At 39.3% G+C, this 21958-nt stretch overlaps 1 protein-coding gene across 2 annotated transcripts; it reads left to right on the forward strand.

The window, feature by feature from the left end:
- Positions 1-863: 863 nt before the first annotated feature.
- Positions 864-14857, forward strand: FAM149A (family with sequence similarity 149 member A). 2 transcript variants are annotated; one of them, XM_041480059.1, is made up of 14 exons: positions 864-894; positions 2749-2859; positions 3795-3927; positions 5432-5574; positions 6339-6464; positions 6622-6798; positions 8595-8785; positions 10225-10379; positions 11495-11598; positions 11807-12025; positions 12343-12454; positions 13130-13255; positions 13618-13699; positions 14555-14857. In XM_041480059.1, the coding sequence occupies exons 4-14, from the start codon at positions 5489-5491 to the stop codon at positions 14626-14628; spliced, it is 1452 nt and encodes a 483-aa protein (XP_041335993.1). In that variant the 5' UTR covers positions 864-894; positions 2749-2859; positions 3795-3927; positions 5432-5488; the 3' UTR covers positions 14629-14857. The 2 variants fall into 2 exon arrangements, with proteins under 2 accessions (XP_041335993.1, XP_041335994.1); XM_041480060.1 differs by lacking the exon at positions 2749-2859.
- The last annotated feature ends 7101 nt before the right edge of the window (positions 14858-21958 follow it).

The raw sequence follows: 21958 nt of genomic DNA on the forward strand, positions 1-21958 counted from the left end.
GATAAGTTTTTCTTAACAAAGGACTCTTATTTTCGTGTGTGTGCACGTGTGTCCGAAGTGTTGGACAAACCTGCTCCTATAGAAGAATGATGGCTAAGGACAAGGAAAGTTGTAATTACACATGCAGTTTCTTAATGATTTACTGACATGGAAGAATGGGGCTTTGAAGAATGTGGAACTTTCCTTACTGAACAGGTTAAAAAAAATATTTTATCATTAGAGAACAAATGGTGTGCGTTTTCTACACACCTTTCTTAGTAATATTTTGTTTGGTTATGAAACTTTAAATGTCATTTAAATGCTGCTGATTGTTTTCCTCTAAGGTGAGGCTTCGTGTGCCTTGCTTTTTCAGTCTTAATTTTCAGCATATTTAATGCTGCCTTTATTTTTATTTTAATTTCTCTTTATTGCATTTTCTTTTTCCTTATGAGCATATCTGCTTCCTCCTTTAAGAGAGGCTTTCTGCAAAATATGTAGACGCGCGAGCTTTTATGTCGTGGAGCTAGAGATGAATGGAGCTAATGGATTACTGGAGCTTGTGTAAATCTGCAGCTGACAGTCTATGCTCTGCCCTGCCCCCGTGCTGAGGAAGATCGGTGATGTGCACAGGGGTAGTTCGAGGAGAACTCAATTCACAAGGGAAAATCTTTATCTAGTTGGCCAGCATCGCATAACCCTTGTTCATTTACGAAGGGGAGGGAAACCTCCTCTGGTCAGAAAGACCAAGCTCGGCGTTCTTTGGCTGCGTGTTGTGAGGCGAGGGGAAATTCCACCGCTCCGGCCCAGGCTGACGCTTTAGCTTTTCGTGGGGAGGCCCGGAGGGGTGCGAGGCCTTGCCGCGGGGCGCGGCGCGGGGAGCCCGCGGGCGGAGGGCCGGGGGCTGCTCGTGCTGGGGTGAGTGTGGCGGCGGGGCCGGGGGCTGCGGCCCGTGGCGGGGCTGTGTCCGCGGCCCGCCTGCCGTCCTGCCGGGGCGGCGGGAGCGCTGCCGCGGTGTTGTTGTCCCCGTGTAATGCCCGTCGCTGCGGAGCTTTCGGTGAGCAGCCGGCAGCTGCTCCAGCTTCTGGTGCTCCCTTGCCAGCGCAGGGGAAGTGATGCTATAGATGTGCTGGGAGGGGTTTTTCCTATAGTTTTATTTTATTGCAATAATTTCCCGGCACATCTAATGGCGCATGATCCAAGGAGTCAGGAGACGTGCTACAACAACATGCAGTGGAAAAATGTGGCAGGAACGCTACTTTGCTCCACCTCACATCAAGACAAGAGGACACAGCCTGAAGTTGTGCCAGGCGAGGTTTAGCTTGGGTATTAGTAAGCAGAAGGTAACAGTAAGTGGTTTCCTCCCCCAGTGGTGTTTCATGGGAATCCGACCTGGGCAGTGTGAGCAGCTAAAGAGCAGTGAAGTGTTAAACCTTGGTGGTGGTATTAAGTTGTGGAAAAATACTAAGAACAAGAGTCAGCTATGAAAAAAAAAAAAAAAAAATTAAAGACCTTATAAGGCTGCCTGAGCAATAAATAACATGGCAAATGTTAGACAGAGAGGGGTGTACGGGAACAGAAGGAAACGGCATTCCATGCAGAAGATAGACTGTGAGCTCACTGTTACTTCCTGGGAGATAGATCTTGGTGTTAGGACAAAATGAAACTCAAGTCATGGGACTGGACTTTATGAATATTCATAGAGCCTCCTGGTGCTTACTTGCCAAAAGCAGATGCTAGGGAAGAGATAGGATATGAAGTGCAAACACACAGAAATGCTTTCCACTGCTGTTTTATCAGCCTTGAAGAATTTTAAATTTAAGGTCTTCCCTGATGAGAAGTTCAAGCTTATGGTAGGTTTTGCTGTTTTCTTAATCAATACATAAATAACAGTAGGATGTGTGGTGTGGTCCATTTGAGTGGGGAGTTAGATTTTGACATATGTGTCTTTGTAATATGTGTAATGGAAAGAAAAATATCAGAAAGGATAGAAAGAAGACAGAGCAATCCTAACTGCTGCAGGGCCAATCTACAGTTCTTGTCTAAACAAATGACGAAAATTCTTGGACCTGTGAGCTGTTTTCTTATAGTTACTTTTTCACAAATGTGCTTCGATGCAGTCATGCTGCTGTGAGGCTTTTGTGGCATGAAAATAGGTGAAGCAATCAGTTGTTGTAAGTGCTTCCAAGGAGCACTTTCACATATCTTTACATATTCTGAAGAGGTGGGTTTAGCATGTTAATGACCCAACTTCATGCATCGAATTTAATATGTAATTATGACAGTTGTGTAATTATAAATAATTTCCATCTAAAAAAAACCAAACAAAAAACCCCCCAACAAAAAGCCCCACCCTCCCAAACAAAGGAAAAAACATTCCTTCATTAAACTGTTGCATGGGCAGTTACTGGTTTGTGCCTTTGCTCTGTTGTTGCAGTAGTGAGGTGCTGATTCATTTGTGTGTGTGCTTCTTGCAAAGTTCATGCAAAACCCAAGGAGGATGCCAATGGAGTAAAGCAAGTCTCAAAGTAAAAGTACATTTTTTTAAAACATACTTCTGTAAGTAAAGCAAATAAAAGCTATTTTAAAACAAAGCAGTTTGTTTCAAGCAAATGTTTGTCTTGATGAATAGGACTGAAAAATCGAAAAATTCAACAGAGTAGTTATCTTCCTCCTCTTCTCCTTTTCTCTGCCCTCCTTACCCCCCCTTCCAGTGGAGATGTGAATTAACTTTATTTGAAATTATGGAATGTTATGTTTCTGTATTTATAGGAAGGGACTGTCCAGAGGTTCCCCAAATCGGTGTCTCTCTGGAAAAAGTGGAGTGTCTCTTCCATCAGTTTTTGCAAGAAATGTTCAAGAAGCCATTGACAATTATACCTGGTATACATGTACTTCTGAAATAATACTTAATTAACTTACTTTTGACTTAGATATTTCCAGATTGGAGTTAATTTTCACTAATCATTCTTCCAGTCATTCTCATGGATAATAATTATTGCACGATATAGTGCAGGATACAAATTGACCTAACCTGCTCTTTAAAGGATTTGAACTTTATTCCTGGTTTGTGATATGGATTTAAGTATTTTAAGACCATAGTAGAGGACACTGATTATGTCTGGAAGGGAAATCAGACTTCATGATTAAATTGAAATCATGCTCACCAATGTTGCAGGCTAGTTAACTTTCAAGAAATTTTATTCCGGATGACAGTGGTTAGGATTTGCCTGCACATCCAATTACCACTGCTTTCCCTGCATCCTGGGGTGGGTGGTAAGTGGCAGGGACCAGCTAGAACTTTGGGGGCTTGAGTTGCTGTGGCCCAAATTTTAAAGTGCACCAAATTTACCAACATAAAAAGCACTGCATAGAGACATGTAACTCAGTGCTATTTGAAACATTTGTAGAGATCTTGTGCTTAGTTTTGCAAAAGTTTTCTTGTGGAAGCTTCTAATGTGAAAGAGTTAAGAAAGCTGATCTTCTTTTTCATCTGTTTTTCATGTGATCACTAGGTGATGTGGAGAAACCAAAATAATTGTTTGATCTGGAAATACAGATACATGCATGTAATTATAGTCAAATACATACACATGCATATTTTAGAGTGCCATACAGTTGCAATGGTCCATATGCATGCAAAAACTTAATAGTGTAGAAGGAATTGCCTTTAAGGCAGTAAATAGTATTAATAGGAGCATGTATTCACTCTACTTTAAAATACCTGCTTGCACCATTTACTTTATTGGTTGCTTTATTTAAAACATGTTTATACAGAAAATAATTGTGTTCTTCATTCTAATTTGTCTTCTTTTCAGTGAGACACTTTCATCACTTTCACCTAGTGGTTGCACAACACCCACGGAGCTGAGTAATTCTTGGTCTGGAATAAACAGCTATACTACTAGTTTGTCTACTGAAAGAAGTTCAGTTTACTCCTGGAGAGATGATGTATGTCACAGAAACTTTTACAGTACCCTTTCTCTAAATATTGTAGAAATATTAGTTTTTTACTGATGTTGGACATGCAGCAACTCATTTATATTAGCCTAATGAATAAGTGTATTAATTGAATTTTTAAAAAATAGTTTTGGTTGCATGTTGGTATTGGTGCAGCTAATGTGTAGCAAAGGAAAATGGAATAAAATGATAAATGATGAAGGTTGGGGAAAACAAAGCTGTTTTGAAGAAGGTAGGCTTTGGTTTCGGAGTCCAAGTGAATGATAAAGCATGTCTTTTCAAACACCCTGTAGTGCAGGCAATGTCTAATTGAACTGTTCTCAATGTTTTCAGTTATGAAGTACATTCATGAACATGCATATAAATTTCCCAGTCTTGGTAAATATTTAGCTCTTACATGAAGTCAGTTATTTTTTGTAGATGATGCAGAGAGAGGTCCTGCTGTTACAAAGGCTGACCTCTGAGGCATACCTGGTGCAGGCTGGAAGTTGCAGCATTGCAGCTGCTGCCACTTTCATTTCAGAAAGCCTTCTGTGGCTGGTAGTGTAGTTCTGCCTTTCTTTTTGCATAATGCTCTAACCTTTAGGGTACTGACCCGATCTGTTGCTGCCAGCCCTTCAGGAGAAAGCCTGACGCTGGGTATTACAGTAACATGTGTGAGAGTTATTTTCTCATTCCTTTTCAGTGTGGTCCCTTCTGTGGCCTGAAGTGCTTTGAGGCATTCAGCTGGAAGTGAACAAGCGTAATTTGGGCCTTGAGTTTTACCAGTTTTTTTAGTGTATCAAAGTATCTAATGTAAGTGGCAAATGTCATTAAAAACAGTGCCCAGCTGAGGAACCCTCAGTCAAGTGCTTGTCTCTGCATCACTGGATAAAATCAGGCATTTCTGTACTATTTTCATTTGCCTTTATGTTAACCTACTATCTAGTTGCACTGAGTTGTAGGTTCAGTGAAGAGGTATGGAAGGGCATTTCTCACACCGACAGCTGTTTCCTAAGCCCTAGACTGGGTCACACAGGCATAAGGTGCTCCCTCTTTGCCCTCTTAGCTGTTGTACATAGAAAGGAAGAAGAAGAGCACTTCATGAAAGAGCAGAGTGCCCTGGGTGCCAGAGATGCAGTGTGTGTTCTTCACATTGGCACAGGGAATAAGCTGGGAGGCTAAACAACTCATAACGATTGTCTTTTTTTTTTTTTTTTTTTAAATATGGGCTAATTCTAGGCAGCTGTATCTTATATGTTAATGTTAAAGAAATGCAGTCTTGTAGTTGTTTTTTTGCTAAATCAACTTGTTCAGGCCAGCTATATGGGATTTTTTTGGGTTGTTGGGGTTTTTTTTGCATTGTGGTATATAAATTGTGTCTAAAATACATAGTCTGAACGTGTGTTCTGACACACTAAACCAAGTTGATTCATGTTGTTCTGTTCTTTAAATATCACGGAAATTTTAGTATACATGCATATTTGCTGACAGCTATTAACTTTATAATATATAGGAATTTGATAAAGCCAACACACAGAGAGTGCATCAGTTATTTTGGGAGATTGATGAAATGCTGTTTGAAGGAAAAGTGACCTCCCAAACAGAGAACCTGCAGGCAGAATGTGCAGATTGGGTTGAACAATTTCCTCATATAAGGTAAGGAAATTCTTGCTAGTAGTAGTTTTAATTGGTTACCATTCTAATTTGAATTTTTGGGGTACCCTCTTGTGGTTTGGGCATCAGCAACACTTGTGCATTCAGATCTGTATCTCTGGGACGGAGGTGTGCCATAGCTGTCAGTAAATCTGGGCAGTGGTGCTTTAGCAACTGATGCCCTTTATTTTGATTAATAAAATGATTGCAGACAAACTTGTTCAGAAATTATTTTATTATATAATTTAGTGTATATTTATTAGAGTTGCTTTCACCTTTTCTCTCTTCCTCTCTACATTATGCGTGTTGGAGTTCGCACATTTTCTGAACTTTACCTGGAGCCTTAACTTTCCATGTAAACATTTTTGATTAGCACTTTTACTCATAGTGGTGGATACTGGAGTTGGATAAGTGAAGTCATAGCAGATGTTATTTGTTTTCTGCATCTATTTTTAAATGTATCTCACTGAGTTTTTTCATAAGAAAGGAAGTGTGTTTACTTTTGTCTGGCTTCAGAACAATCTAACAAGTTTTACTATTTGCTCTTAAAATTTATAAACTAGAATCTCATCTTGTGTAAATCAACTTAACTTTAATAATTTAAATAATAGGCAATATTAAGGCAATACACAAGGCTCTGGCCCCTCAAGGCCGATGTAAGTTGTGCTTTTGCATTGCCTACTGTTTGCAGGTGCTTGTATTCTGCATATTTGCATATGGCTAAGGTTTCCATCTATGACACTGCTTGTTCTCTCCTTTTTATTCAGGGTTCTAGGAAAGCAGCTCCTAGTGCCAAAGGATGAAGGCTTTCAGCATTTTCAGAGCAGAAATGATGCCCATGTAGATACTAAGTGTGTGCCTGGCCTCCTTGAATGTACTGGTCATACAAAAGAGTATGTTAATTTTTTTAAACTTTTTGTTTTGGTCTTCCCTCTTCAGAAACACGTACAAATATTACTTTTGTATTACTGAAACATGTCAGTATAATTAAATATGCACTTTCTCCTTTCTTTGAATGTTTAATTCTCATTTTCTTGATATTTTTTTCAGGCTCTGCATCTCAGGCTCTAAATTGATCCCAACAGTATCTCCAATACATACAGCACTGGATGCAAGTTCCACTAGGGTTTCTGCTTCAGACTCAGCCACGTATTCCTTCCTGGAAGAAGAAATTTATGATGAGGATGGAAAAATAGAGGAATATCTTGCCTTTGACAACAAGGAACTGTAAATAACAGATATGTGTATTTTTGAAGAGTGCAGTGAAAAATTATCAATGAACTGAGTCAGGGTTCCTAAACTGTGTAAGATATAGTTCCTTCTGTCCCTCTGTTCGGTAGCACAGTGGTCAGAACACTCACTGGGCATGTGGAAGATTAGGTATGTTGTCTTTCTAGTGGGTTAAATCTCACATCTCCCATTTCAGAGGAATGTCTTAACCACTAGTTGTTTTGAGGTATTTGATGCATGGAGATTCAGTGAAATGAATATTTAATTTTGAGGTGGGGCAGAATGAAGGCATCCCCTCTCCCCAAGTGACTGCCTTGAGCATCAGGTTGTTTAGTGTCATTACACTGCTTGTGCTGTCATTCTCTGCCCTAATGAGTCTTAAACTCTTTCTGTGCAGAGTACAACAGCTTTGTGAGGAGAGCTGCAGGTTACAGCCTGCAACTGGAGCACTCTTGTGAGCAAAGAGTCATTCAGTCATCTTCTTGACAGGGCAGCTTAGGTTTCCTGCAAGCCAGTTGAATGTTCCAGCAGCTAGGCTACTGGGTGTATGAAAGATCATCATGTGCTGTTTTCTAAAAGGCCTCTAAAAGGGGAAAGCTTTGGTAGGACTCGTTAGGCACAAAGCACAGCTTTTTGTGCTAAGGCCTTATGCGCACTCAGAACAAAGACATGGTTGCTCTGAAAACCTGAGGAACCTTTCAGGCAGAGACCCTTTCAGTGCTCTTTTTGAAAGAAGGCTGGGATTGCTGCCTTTTTAGGAAGCATTTAGGTTTAAGAATACTCTCAGTAGTTTTCTCTCTTTGTTTTAATAAGTAAGCAAACTTAATTTGGGAGGATTGTCTGAAGGTTTGCTTCTCTCTTTTGTCTCCTTCATATGCTTCTTGTTTCCTTCAGTTCTGAAGTACCTTGTTCTCCATAACTAAAACATTAGGTGTCGTAAAGCCTGACAGGAGAATAGCGTGATCATTTTGTGAGTTGCACCAATCAGCCACATCTCATATACAGTTAGGAATTATGCAGTGTGGCTTGAAGAAGTGAAGAAGTGACAGAGAAGAGAAAGGGAGGTAGTAGAAACCAGTAGGAATTTGGAAGCATCTTTTTGATCTCAAAAAACCCAAAACCCCCCATTCCTTAGAAAAAAATACAATGGAATTAAAAAAAGAAAAAAGTTTAAACATTCTTCCTGAGAGGGTGTATTAGAAGACCCAGTTAGGAGATGTTGCTAAAACATGTTTCCCTAGAAACAGAGGAAATAGAAAAAAAACCTAAAAAGCGTAACTCTTTTTACTTTAGTGCATAGGGAGAAGATACGTGTAAGGCTATGGGCTCTACTATTCTTGTCATACTGCAGAAATCCTTCAAAATTGTTTCATCTTTGATCAATGGTGGAAAATTATAGATGTGTGCAGGTACACAGGGCATGCTGAGAAAGAAATTCTCATGTGAGAGTCCTCTTGACAAATACAACAGATGTTGTTGCCTATGTTGTAAAAAGCGTAGGATTTAGTCTGAAGGATTTAGCCACATATAAAACTTCTTCCTAGACCTGCAGATCTTTCTGTTGTAATGCCCTAATGGGATTTTTAAATTTTTCAATGGCAAGCAAATGAAAAAGAAATCAGTATATGTGTTTGATAGGTTCTCTTCCCTTAGGTGAATTTGAGTTTGAATTTTTTGGTTATCTCCAGCTGACTGCCTTTTCTTCTATATGTATGTTTCTCTATTGAAGGAGGGGGCAGGGGTGGGGGAGTCAATTCCCATGGGAATTCTTTTGAATCTGTTTCCTTTATTAGTGAGGATGAGATTTGGGAACAAAAGAAAATGCGTCTTTCTGAGAAGAGGTGTAAGCGTGGCATTCCCCCTGTTTCTCCCAATGCCTGTATCAAAGATGCTGTGGCTTCTGAAGTGTTTGATCATATCTGGAGCAGTGTCATTGGAATATTGGAGGAACTGATTAAAAAAAATTGGGAAACTAGTATCCCAGGTATTTGATATTTTCATTTGAAAATATGGTATTTTTTGAATCTAATTCAGAAAAGTCATCCTTCCCTATCTGCTTAAATTAAGCAAATATTCCAAGCTTTAGTTAAGATAACCAGTGCTGTAGAACTGTAATAAATGTAGCGCCTTGCCACGAGAATGTTGCACACACATGCACCTAAAATAAAACTTTCTTCCTAATTTTCAGGGAGTTTTGTATGAGAAATGTAAAAAGAAAAATACTGACTGAAATAGCTTCATTGCAAGAGAGCATGTTAAAAAAATAAAAATATTAATCACTGGCTTGAAGATGCACATTGATGCTGTTAGTCATGATTAGTCAGGGGATCACTGACAATGTGATCTGGAACCTAGGAATCAGTCTCCTAGTCCTCACTGTTTAAGCTTTAGAAATAGAAAGAAATAGAACCCTTGGGGAGTCAGAATGTTAAAGTGAGATAGACAGTCTTGCTGATGTGCAGGAGTTCATGACTTGTCTACAGGATGAAGAAAAGGTGATGCGTGTAACTTTATTTTATGTTTTCATTCTAACAGACTGTAGTGAGAAAAAGGAAAAGCTAGGAAAAATAAGTACAAGTGAAAATCTATTTAGTGTGCATATGTTGTGTCTGGAGGCTGAGGGGAATTTCAGTTCTTTCAATGTGTTTTAAAAGGACAGAAGTAACAGAAGAATGTTACCACCCGAGGGTGGATCTTGGAAGTTACCTCTAATGTGAGGTACACTCAACCTCAAATATAAGAATACAACAAAATAAGAAATTGCAAAATTTCTCTGAATGTTTACAGTATCAGAATTTAACATTTCAGATTTTTCTGTAATTTAAAAGTTCTTTTGACACTGCAGGTGGATTGTTTAGCTCTCTCTATTATAGTTTAGGGAGGATCATTTAGCAGTATTATGATAGGTTTGCCTTTTTATTTTTATTTATTTTTAAAGGTCATATAGCTAGTATTTAAACTAGGAAGGAAAAGAATTTGGGTTTATAATAGAAATGAGATCGTAGCTTATATCCAAAATGAAACAGTGTATAGCTGCTGTCAGATGAGGCTGGTATCAATAGACTTTTTATTTTATATATATATATATATTTTTTTTTTTTTTTAATTTTTTTACTACTTAGAAAGGAAAAGCTCTGGGGATTTTTAGACAGCATTTCAAAGATCTTAGCTGTGTTTTCTTAAACAGCCACCTCCAAATCTACCTGTATAGGCCAGCTTGTATGTCAGTGTCAGAGAAAGCATAGACAAATGGAAATGCTTTAAAAAACCCATAATTTATGTTAGATTTTTAAATAGCATGGAAACGTAAAGCTACGTGCAAGTCTTTATTTACTGTGTAATATTGTGTGAACCCCAAGAAATGATGGCTGGTAAACATAGAAAATATTTCCTATTCTCTCTACTTTTTTTGCTGTTGTGCAGAGTGTGACCAACAAATAGAAAAACTGAAAACTGTTACAGCAAAACTGCCGCATTTGCCAGTCATTCGTATTACAGCAGATGCTGGGATCGTTCCTCTTTCCAGAGGCTCTGAAGCACAAAGTGTATCTTTTGGGGCTCATTTGGTTTCATCACAGGTAAAAATAAAACCTTTTTGTCAAATGTTCTTTTTTCTTCAAACCTTGGACAGTCTTGATCAAAACTTGAAAAGGCTCTTTTTCTTTATTTCCTTTTTTTTTTTTCTTTATACCAATTAGGGGTACTTGAAGTCATCTGATTTAAAATGAGGTTTAATTCAGTGTTCATTTTTTGCTTATTGTCACTTGTTTTTCTTTGGTGGTTCTTAAAGTACAATTTATCACTAAGGTATTGCTGCCATTGATTTGCAAAGTCTTGTTAAATTCTATTCTGTCCTTAAAAATTAATTATGCTTTTATTGTGATCCAGTAGTTTCTTCATGGTAGAATTAAAAAGACAAACTGGGATGTGAAGTTGCAACTTAGAATGCTTTTCTCGTAACACTGCGAGTTTCAGACTCTCCCATTCCTTCTCTTTTTCTTTGCCTCTTGTGAAAGGGGATTCTGCAGTACATCCACTAGCATGCTGGCACTAGGACTTACCTGTCTTTGTAGAAGCTTATGCTTATATTGATAAAATGTCCTATTTTGTCCTGCTTGCTGTCTCCTCCGTCTGTCTCCTGATTAGTGTATTGCACATTTGTTTCCTTTTTCAGCCACTGCTTCTGTTTGTGTTTTTTTTTCTTTTCTCCTGTCTCTCACTACTGAGTTCAAGTGACTTAATTTTCTTCCATTGGCTCTTTTTACCATGCTTGCTAAATAGTGAGATAAGGAACACAGGAAAGATAGCACAGCAGTCTTGGTTCTCCCCATAAATGTACTTTGTTCTGTAGCAGTCCCAGCAGCCAGGAGAAGTAAAATGCTTTGATAAATCATGCCCCTGTACTGAGGGAAAATGAAATGCTTGAAGACTTAATCTTTGGCTTCAACTGAAATTTATGTTGTAAATTGAGTTACAATTCAGTAACTAAATTACATAAATTGTGTTTATAAAAATATGTTGAAGATAAGCAAAAGAAAAAAGCATAGTTGCCCCATGTACTCCTGAGAATTGTACTGAACCATCTTAAAAGGAACTTTTGTAAAAAACGAGTAAAATACCTTTTAACTGTGTGCTTTTTGAGATCTTCCTTCTAAAAAAGTAAAGGTTAACGCATAGTTGTTGCTTTTAATAGGTTTACCGTTTCTCCAGCAACTTCTGTAGTGATCTGAGTGGTGTGATGACAATTCAAGCAAAACCGCTCCAACAGAGGCATGCTGCCGTAGCAGAAAAAACGCAGTAGGTGGCATTGACATTTAAAAAATATGACATAATTCACATAATGTAAAAATTGTTTTGCAATTAGAAAAAAACCTATAAAAAAGGCAGTGATCTGGTGTGATCTTGTGGTCACTGATATGATAGTAATTTGCAGAGGTAGAAATGATGCACTGTTAAACCCTTGTTTTTCTTGATCCTAATTCCTTACTTCTTTCTCTTTCCCTAGGAATGAGCAAGAAGACAAACAGCATACCAGTGCCTCCAGCACTCCAAATTCAGCACATGCTAGGTTGGGGAGAATTTCTGATAACAGTGTTCTTTCAGCATCTCCGGCTCTACTGGCATCCTCTAGGAAAGTAGCAAGGTTACCTTCTCTCACCTCTGACCAGCCCTGCTCAGAAGTTCCTAATATGCACAATGATGAAATCCGTAAAGGGACAAAATTGTGAGTTTTTCATTTTATTATTTTCTTTTCTCAGAACTTTACTGAAATTTCACCACTGAGGGATTTTGCAAAATACTTGAGAACTAACACATAATTTACTATTAATTGTAGAATTCAGAGGGAAGAAGAAAGCAAGCAGAGCCATGATTTTTTTGAAGAAAGGCATTTGTTCTACTTCTTTATTGCTGTATTAGGTGCTGTTACTTTCTGCAGCTGAGCTTTATAAAGAAATGTGCTACTTAATAATTTCATATTACTTCAATGAAGAAGTCTGTAATGTGAATGCTCCTAAAAGAGGAACCTTTAAAATTCTGTAGGGTTGGCAGCAGTTTATCTTCTGCTCATGCACCTGCAACACGGAACAAGTTACCACCAATAAACTCCGAAGCTGTTGAACATGTTTCAGTACCTCGAATGCAACAGAGCCCTGTAAGTTGTGTTCATTATTTATTTAACCAGTGAAGAACTTCAAGCTATGTAGAAGTAAATTACGATATGTCACTGGTTGAAGTGAGTAATTTTACAGCTTGTGTTGGTTTGTATTTAATACATAGTTTTAACATGCTAATGTATGTTACATTGGGGTGCAATTACAATGCAAGAAAAGGCAGTTCAAAACCTTAGGTCACAGACAGATCATAGTGGAAAGACATCTGACAACAGAAAAATCTGGTTAAAAAAAAAAAAAAAAGCTAAAAAGAACCAGCCAACAAGATGACAAGGTAATAACCTTGCTCTTCTATGCATCTGGATTTAAATAGCTCTTTTCAGTAGTTTATTCACTAATGTTAGGTCATAAGAATTAGAAAACTATGCTGACTGAAGTAGAAAAGGCTAACAACTGAAAAAAGCCAGATCTTATATTGGCCAGTTTTGAAGGTTGGGGAAGTAGTAAATCACCAGAATGAAGGTAAATTAGCATGTTGATATATCGACATGCCAACATAGAAACAGTCTTGCATCTGTTAAAAAAACAGGCAAACACTTGAATTGGTGCTTTTGGTTATTGAAAACATATTTTTCTTATCTTGTGAACTTTTGTATGTCAACAGAAAAAAAAAATAAACTTACTCAATTGCTGCATTCTCTTTTTAATTCTCTCAGCATCAAGAACGATATACTCATAGCAGAGTGTCAAGTGCAGTAGCTGGCAGGACAGAGCAAAAGCCACTCAGAGAAAGACCTGTTACTGTTCAATTTTCAAGACCCAACACAACTCATACATTCAGGGTATGTTACAGTATAAGTGGAGACATGGAAAAAGGGAAGAGGTTTTCTTTCATGCCTGCTGTTGGTTTACAGAAAGTCTCATTTCTGAGTCTCTCCTGACTTCTGATGTACAGGGATTCCTGCTACCTGTTGAGAGAAGGATGCTAAAAGTTTTGGGGAGGGTGTGGGACTGTTGTATGAAGAATAATTTTTTTTCTGTTTTTGAGGGGGTGTGTGTGCTAGAAGTGTGCAGTTTTAGTGCTGCTTTGAGCTTTGCACTTTGGTAGGATCCAGTCTGCTGGACTAGATCATAAAACCGTAATCGATCTCTTTCCATAGATAAGTGTATCTCACTAGCTAAGAGTGTATCTTTCCTTTTACAGAGAGACACACCTCAGAAGAAGTCACTGACTCCCGTGGATTTTGCTAACCACAGAAAGACCGGTCAAGGATTTTTGATAACAGGTAGGCAAAGGAGAATGACTTAAAAGGTAAAAGGCCAACAAAACTTATTAGCCCGTCGTATTATCAAAAAGTAAAGAGCTTAGGGAGAGCTATCTCAGCATAAAAGAGCAATATGTTTTCTTGGCAGGATCTTTTGAGTTTGGTTTTGAAATTTCTTCTCACTTATTCTGAGGTAGTCCTAATTCTTATGGGTAGGAATCCTGTGAATCTTCTTTTTCTTGTTATGACAGGAAAAGGAAAAGGATTCAGTCTCATCATCTCTCTTTTTTTTTTTTTTTTTTTTTTTTGGTATTTTGACATATTTACAACTATAGCAAGAGTATGTGGTGTACAGGCCAGATATTTTTGCAGCTGCTATAGTAGTAACACAGTTGCACTTGTGAACTGCTAATGACAAATTCTATTTTAGGTCTGAAATTAATAAACTTTTTTTTTTGTGTAGAAAAAGTAGATTTGAAAATATGCATTTTAAGCAAAAATATAAAGCTCTTATAAAAAACAAAGTATTTGCATCTCTGTCTTGAATTTAAATTCAAGACAGAGATTTGCATCTCTGTCTTGAATTTACAACCCCAAAAAGAGAGTAATCCTCTGTAGCTCATTTTGTTTCATTTTTACAATAAAGCTGACTAGCTAGGTTCCTCATGTATTTGGTTTCTTATAATTAATCTTTACTTGTTTGGAAGTTCTTTGAGTTTAAATAATTATATCATTGACAAAGTTGTATAACAGGTGATGTAGGAATAAGGGCAGGTTAGCAAATATTGATCTGAGCACATTGGTGGAAGTAACTAATATATAATCTTGGAGTGTCTATCAGAAACTACAACAATTAGCAATGTTTTTATTTTCCAGGTTCACAGAATTACTCCAGATCCTTTCAGAGAAATCCTGCAACCTCAAAGAAGAGATTTCAGATCGCTTCTTAACCTGTTTTAGGAAGAAACAGAAACCCTCTGCACTGATTGAAAGACTGAAGCACTAAATTTACCACTTAGTATCTTGTGTAACAAAGAAGGTGTGCATATGCTGGTGTCTGCTGAGCCTTGCAATCCTCAGGATGCCTGCATTACCTTCTTTTAAAATTATTTGACCAGAGCTTAGATTAAAAATTATAGCAAAAGGAAATAAATGGTTGAGGTGTCTGCTCTGTTTGCAGTATCAAGAGACTGTGACTGTGTTTTCTTCTCAGGCATTCCTCCTTTCTGTGCCTTTCCTAGGATATTGTTTTTCTACCTATCAAATCAGATCTGTTTAGAACATAAGAGGTGCTGTTCACACTTTTTTTGTTTCCTTAAAGATGTTCTAGTCTATCTAAATATTAGTCATATATAAAATTTATACTTTTAAACAGAAGTTTGCAATACTTCCTCTTTAACTGCTGTTTTAACATTTCTCCATTTTTCAGTCTGTCTGCTTATTATTATATTATGATAATATTTTATCTCTTACAAGTATTATCTGTACCAACCTTTTTTTCTTCCTTTAATTCTTTTGAAATCTTTTATTGCTGTTCTAATCATCAGTAACTATGGGAACTGCTGGGATAAACTTGTTTACAGCAAGTAATATTTTCCCTGCCAAGCCAGGCCTTTATAGATGCTGAGCAATCGAACCTCATGCTGACAAATCTGTAAGGCCATTCCAACTTTTTGAGATTTCTTGCACAAATGAAGAGAAGAGCAGAACAACAAGCTTCTGCAGCTTAAAAAGAAAGATTTGCTAATTACTAGAGCAGCAATGGATTGCTCTGAGGTGGCAAGAGAGAGGAAGAGGGATGTTTGCTGTCTACCCAGAAGTATTTTAACACTTCTCCCTTTTGGTCAGTCTTTGGTCACCTGACAATCACTGGTCATCTTACATCCTGATAATCATTACAGACTCATTCCAGGTTGGAAGGGACCTCAAGGATCATCTGGTCCAATCTTTGCTGGTGAAAGCACAGTCTGGGTGAGATGGCCCATCATCCTGTCCAGCTGAATCTTAAGTCTCCAGTGCTGGGGAATCCACCACTTGCCACATAACGGAGAGATTATTCCAAAGGCTGATTATTCTCATAGTGAAAAGTTTTCTCTTGTGTCCAGTTGGAATCATCCCAGGTGTAACTTGCGCATATCACTCCTCACTTTTCCATAAGACTCCTTGTGAAAAGGGAATCTCCATCTTCTTAGTAGACACCCTTTAAATACAGGAACACAATGATAAGATGTGCCTAAGCTTATTTTCTCTGAGCTGGACAAATCCAGTTTTCTCAACCTTTCTTCATGTGACAGGCTACCCAGTAATTTGGTCATCTTTGTTGCCCTTTATGTCACTTTCTCCACCCTGTCCACATCTTTCTTGTATAACAGGGACCAAAACTGAACACAATATTCAGATGTGACCTGACCAGAACTGATTAGAATGGCATAGTTACTTTATCTCTCCTGTCATTGATGTAGCCAAGTCTTTTATTGGCTTTCTTTGCTGCAGCAACAGACTGCTCACTCACACTGAACTGCTTGTCCACCAGGACCCTCAGGTCCTTTTCCATAGAGCTGTTCCCTAGCCAGGTAGATCCCCAGCCTGTGCTGCTCTCTGGATTATGTTTTTGCATGTGCAGGACCATATATTTGTCCTTTTTGAACTTCATAAGGCTCTTGTTTGCCTAATTTTTCAGCGTCTCCAGGTCGTCCTGCAGGCTGGCTCTCCCAAAGTGTCCACTGCCTCACTCAGTTTGGTGTCACTGACAAACTTCATCTGGGTACACTTGATCCCATAATCCAACCACTGATGAAGATACTAAACAGCCTTGGGCCCAGTATCATTCCCTGGGGGACTCCACTTGAGGCAGTTGCCAGTGTGAAAGGGGGCAATTTACCACCACCTTCCAGGGCAGCCAATTTCCAACCCACTGCATGGATCACACATCCACACCATCACATACACATTTCTGTAGGAGGAGGCCATGGGAAACCATATCAAAAGCCTTGGAGATATCCAGGTAGACAACGTTCACTGCAGGCCCCACATCAGCCAAGCAGGTTCATTTGTTGTAAGAGGCAATCAGGTTTGTCAAGCAAAATTTGTCCTTTGTCAATCTGTGCTGGCTTTTCCTAATCATGGGATCCATTTGACTTTTATCAGCACCCAGGAAAATTTGTTCCATAGGTTTCCCAGGGACTGAAGTAAGACAGATGGACCTGTAATTTTCTGGGTCCTCTCTGAAGTTCTTGTAGACAGGAGTGGCATTAGCCTTCTTTTAGTTTTCTTGGATGTCCCCCAAATTCCACAACTCGAAAATTATGGAGAGTGGCCTCAGCTATATTGGCCAGCTTTCCTTCGTTGGATACCGTCAGAGCACATCAGTGTGTAGAGATCAAGCTCCTGTAATACTTCATACACCAACCCTTCCTTCACAGATAGTGGATCTGTGTTTGCATCAGCCAGGATTTCTTTCCAAAGGCCTGGTGCTGATGGAAGGACAAGGGTGAAGAAAGGGTGATGGAAGGACAAGAGTGTTGAGTACCTCTGCCTTTTCAGCCTTGTTGATGACTAATTCATCTCTCCAGTTAAACAGCAGGAAAATACTTTGTTTCTGCTTGTTTACATATTTGGTTTCACCTGGAATAGAATTTATTTCCATCCTAGTACCTGGCACAGTGTTGTGTTTTAAATTGGTATGAGAATAATGTTGATTACACCGTAATGTTTCAGTTCTTGCTAAGTTGTGTTTGCCCAACATCAAAGACTTTTCAGTGCTCTGACAGTGAGAGGCTCCACATGAAGCTGTGAGAGAACATGGCCAGGACAGCTGACCCCACCTGGTCAGAGGGATATTCCGTACCACAGAAGGCCCTGCTCAGTACATGAACTGGGGGGGGGGGTGGCTGGGAGGGACCTATTGCTGCTTAGGGGTGGACTAAGGTCAGTGCGTGGTAAGGAATTGTTTTGTGTAATTGCTTGTGTTTCTTAGGTTTTGTTCCTCTCTCTTCTTTTCCTGTTTTCATTTTACTTTATTATATTTCAATCATTAAACTTCTCTTATCTCAACCATGGTTTTTATCTTTTTTTCTGATATTCTACTCTGTTCCACTGGGATGGGGTGTATGCATGGTTCTTTATCGTGGTCTAAGCCATGATAGTACTTAAAGAACTCTTGTAGTTTTTGACATCTCTGGCAAATTTCCATTTGAGCTGAGGTTTTGCTTTTCTAACTTCATCTCTGCACACCCTTCCAATGGCCTTATGCTTACTTGGATGTAATCCTGAAGCATAGAAGAAGATTCACAGAGATCTGGACAAGGTGTTTGGTAAGTTTTCCATTCCTCCTTTGTCAAGATTGAAGAAATTGAGATAGGAATGCACCATGTGGCCACTCTGGGGTTTTAAGTAGCTAGAGGTGGCTGGGATGGGTGCTGGAATATCTGCAGGACAGAGTACTGAGAAAGTTTTCCAGGTAAAGGGTAGGGGTTTTCTCTTTTTTATTTCATGGTAAAGCAGTTATAGACAGCCACCTATTTGCTGTTTTGATCCTTCTTCCTTTCCCTTTTCTCCTAGGTGAAGGATATAAAGTATTGAATGGTACAAATACTCCTGTTATAACCTGTGCCCTACCAAGATTTTCCCTGACCTGGAGGAGTTTAGTCCTGAGCGATTCTTCCCTGAACATTGTAAGGAAAAGCACCTGTATGGTTTCCAATATTTAATGCTGTTGACAGTTTTCATGCATCCATCACTTTGTAACTGACATTTCTGGACTCACTAGGGGGTGATGTGAAGGATATTTCACCCCTATTTTCCCTTTCAGTCTAGTGATTGTTTCATGGTAGACTTTTCAGCTGAGTGTAGATGTCATGGTGTCAGTAGCAGCCCTGCCACTGAGGTAGCCTCTCTGAGAAAAGGCTAGAGAGGAGAACACAGTTCCTGTTGGCTCCACTCTGGATCCACTGCAGGACACAGCTGAGCTAAGCAGCCAAAACAGTGGCACTTCAGAGAAAAAGTATTTACAAGTGTACAAAAAATGCTAAACAGAGAAGTGTGGGGAGGGGAAAGAGAGTGAAAGAGCAGTACAAACACCAAGGTCTGAAGGAGGAGGAGGCAGTGCTCCAGGCTCCAGAGCAGAGATTCCTCAGCAGCATGTGGAGAAACTATGCTGGAGCAGGAGAAAAGAGTGAGGAGGGAGCAGCAGAGAGGAACTTTTGTCTTTGTTTTTAGCTTCCTCATTATCTGTTTTTAATTGCCTATAAATTAAATTGAATTTCCAAATTTAACTCTGTTTTACCCCTGATGGTAACCAATAAGCAGTCTTTGAGTCTATTTTGGCTCCTAAGCTTTTGTGTCCTGTTGAGGGAGGGGAGTGAATGGGGGGCTCTCTGACTGCTGGCCAAGGCTAACCCACCACAGCTTCTAAGAGGATGTGTTATGTGCAGGCACATCAAATGTGGACAAAGAACTTCCTAGAGCAAACACCGATACCAAATCTTCCATGCTGCAAGAATGCAGGTAGTAGATTTTCAGTGCCATGCTTCTGTGTCCCACAAGTTTTTCCTGGTCTTAAACTGCCCTGTTTATTAATTTTTCATGACCTCTGGCTCACTTCATGTAGTGTGTTGCATGCTGTTAAATGTTTTCTTTAAATCTGCTGGAGTTTACCAAGGAGGAGCCCCTCTACAATCTAGCCAAATCACAGACAAATGGGCAGAATCTTCACTTGGAGAGTGTAACAACCTTGGAGGAGTTGTAATCATCCAGCTTGGGAGTATGCACTTTCCTGGAAACATTGATGAATGAACACGGGTGTGGTGCTTTGGTAGCTACTTAGTGTTAATTGTCTATTAGTTATGCCAACATAACTGACACCTTATCAGAATTGCTTTGCAACAGTAGTCTGAGTTCTAGGGCATGAGTGGTGGTCTCTGTTATTGTAAGTCGTGTTGTTGTCCTGGTAGGGAAGATTATGGTTTCTTAGGAGGCAGGCTTTTGTATTCTGTTGGGGATAATTCATTCTCGCAAAATGTTGCGTAGTGAAGGAACTAAACAGTTGCTGCTCTACAGTGAACACTAGGTTGCAGAAACCAAGCAAGGTATGCTTGGTGGAGGTGGCATCAAACCAGTCGGTCTCTCTGAAAAACAGCTGTGGTCTCTGTCTCACAAATGCTGTTAATGTCCTGTACCTGTGTGAGAAAGGGTCCACAGAAGGATTGGAAGCTGGAGTCTTCCTCAGGATTTGTTCTTGAAAGCCTAGATTTTCGGTATGAAGTTTTAGTAGCCTTGTTTGGGCATGAAATTTAGTATCAGGCCCTAAAATTCCTCTCTGAGGACTGGGGAGATCTCTGAGCTCTCCAGCTGTCCAGCTGATGACATATTTTGAAATGGAGACATACTGTGTTATGTTTCCTTTGTCTAGGCGATGGCTGTTGTGGACTACAAATAGCTCATTTATTTCAGAGTAGCCTTCTGCATAAGGGTTAATCATGTTGCAATGGTGTGTTAGAAAGAGAGAAGCTCTTGCTAAGAAAGCCTTTCTTAAGAAAAAAACAGTTTTTCAGAATGAGTTGTGTACTTCTCTATTCAGCTTGGCTGCTGAGCTATTCAGCTTGTACTTCAGCTTTGTTGCTGTGCTCAGCTGTGTTCTGCAGTGGATCCAGAGTGGAGCCAGCAGGAACCCCCCTCTGTTGTATCAGATCCACTTTAGACTTGCTTTGCTTTGTCTTGGTCTTTTTTTTTTTTTTTTTTTTTTTTTTTCTGTTGATGATGATTTTTTTAGTTTTTATTATTGAAGAATCCAGGCTTCATTCTAGGGACTAGCAGAAGCCCGTGTTTCATGGCTGACGCAGCTGCCTAAGAGGTTGCTTGTCTTCTGCCAGCACAGGTAGATAGGCTTCCACTTAGGCAAGAGGCTGAAGAAGAGCAGGTTTGCACTGTTACAAGCATTTATAAAAGTAAAGATTCACTAACCAGTGGAATGCTCACAGAAATGCAACACTGAGCAATAGCTCTCAGGGTAAAAAGGAAATGCTCATCACAATCTGGTAGAAAACTCATTTCCTACAGAACATCCTCCAAGTTTTGTTATGATTCCAAGTCTTGGTGACATAATTAGGCCTCAAAGATGCTAGACCTCTCATTTCTTGTTTCTTGGATATGTATCTTTTATGTCTCATTCCAGTGTTTCTGCTGCCTTTTATTAACATCATCACCATTGCTAGTTGCTGGCAGGATGCTGCAGTATTTGCTTTGCAGTGTTCCCTACTGCTTTCCCAATGCCTTTCCACCTTCTCCTTGCTGTTTCACAGGGTTTTTTTTTTGTTTTTGCTGTTTGGTTTTTGTGTTTTTCCTATAGAAGAAGTAATCAGCAGTTAGAAGTACAGATTTTTGACTCAGAATCACAAATAGTCACTTCACCTAATTATTGGTGCAATTAGGGCAACAAACTGCAAGACTTTTTGTAAATATGAGAGTATAATTATTCAGCTGATCTTCATGTTAAAAATACAAAAGGTGAGTCTCTTTGTCCTGTGTGCTTGTTTCCTTCCTAGGTTTTCACCTGAACAAAAGAGGGGACTGACGATTGTCTAACTTGCCTATGTGTTTGCAAGACTGGGTATATATCTGCTGCTTTCTGTCACAACCATTACAAATAACAGCAAGAGTAGCAAAGTTCATTTCCAGCTGTTTACTGTCCAGAAAGATATAACAGTCAGCATTTATGATAAAGTTTCTGCTGGGAGTTTGCAAGAACAAAGTGCCAAAATTTACCCGCCTCTGATGCCAAGGGTCACAGAAACTTACTTAACTTCTGATGTTCTGAGCTTTCTGTTTGTGTTTTTCTCTTAGTTGTTTTGTTTATGCTATTTGTTGATTTGCTAAAAATGCTTTTGCAGTCATTTTTGGTACAAAGCAAAGAGGATAAATGTGACTATGGCCATAAGCACATACCATTTGTGCTTTATTTGGGGGGGTGAAGTTTTGTGAATTGGCTGTGAACCATGCTGCCTCTACCAAAATTCTGTTTCACCAAAAGGTTCCTGAGCACCCACTTTGAGAAACAGATGCTCAGTAGCCCTGCAGCAGTGAAAAGAGACCCTGGATCCTCCTGAGGCAGGAGGGGCAGCAGTGTATATGGTGGGTTTGGTACTGTGAGTACCCGGGCGCTTTGCAAGTTGGGGTACAGGTGCTGGTGCTGCCAGTTGTTTTACTGGCACCCTTAGCCTGTGTCTGAGCATTCAACAATGAGAACGGTAAAGGCCATATGAGCGGATAAGCATCAATGTGCTT

This window comes from Pyrgilauda ruficollis, unplaced genomic scaffold (assembly GCF_017590135.1).
Source record: "Pyrgilauda ruficollis isolate IOZ18807 unplaced genomic scaffold, ASM1759013v1 scaffold5, whole genome shotgun sequence".
In the NCBI taxonomy this organism is placed as follows: domain Eukaryota; kingdom Metazoa; phylum Chordata; class Aves; order Passeriformes; family Passeridae; genus Pyrgilauda; species Pyrgilauda ruficollis.

What these genes read in the sequence shown, in the direction of transcription:
- FAM149A (XM_041480059.1), top strand. Translation starts at nt 5,489, where the DNA reads ATGCTGTTTGAAGGAAAAGTGACCTCCCAAACAGAGAACCTGCAGGCA. An exon ending in GCCTTTGACAACAAGGAACT is followed by an intron (nt 6,799 to 8,594) that starts GTAAATAACAGA and finishes TTCCTTTATTAG; the next exon opens with TGAGGATGAGATTTGGGAAC. An exon ending in GCCGTAGCAGAAAAAACGCA is followed by an intron (nt 11,599 to 11,806) that starts GTAGGTGGCATT and finishes CTCTTTCCCTAG; the next exon opens with GAATGAGCAAGAAGACAAAC.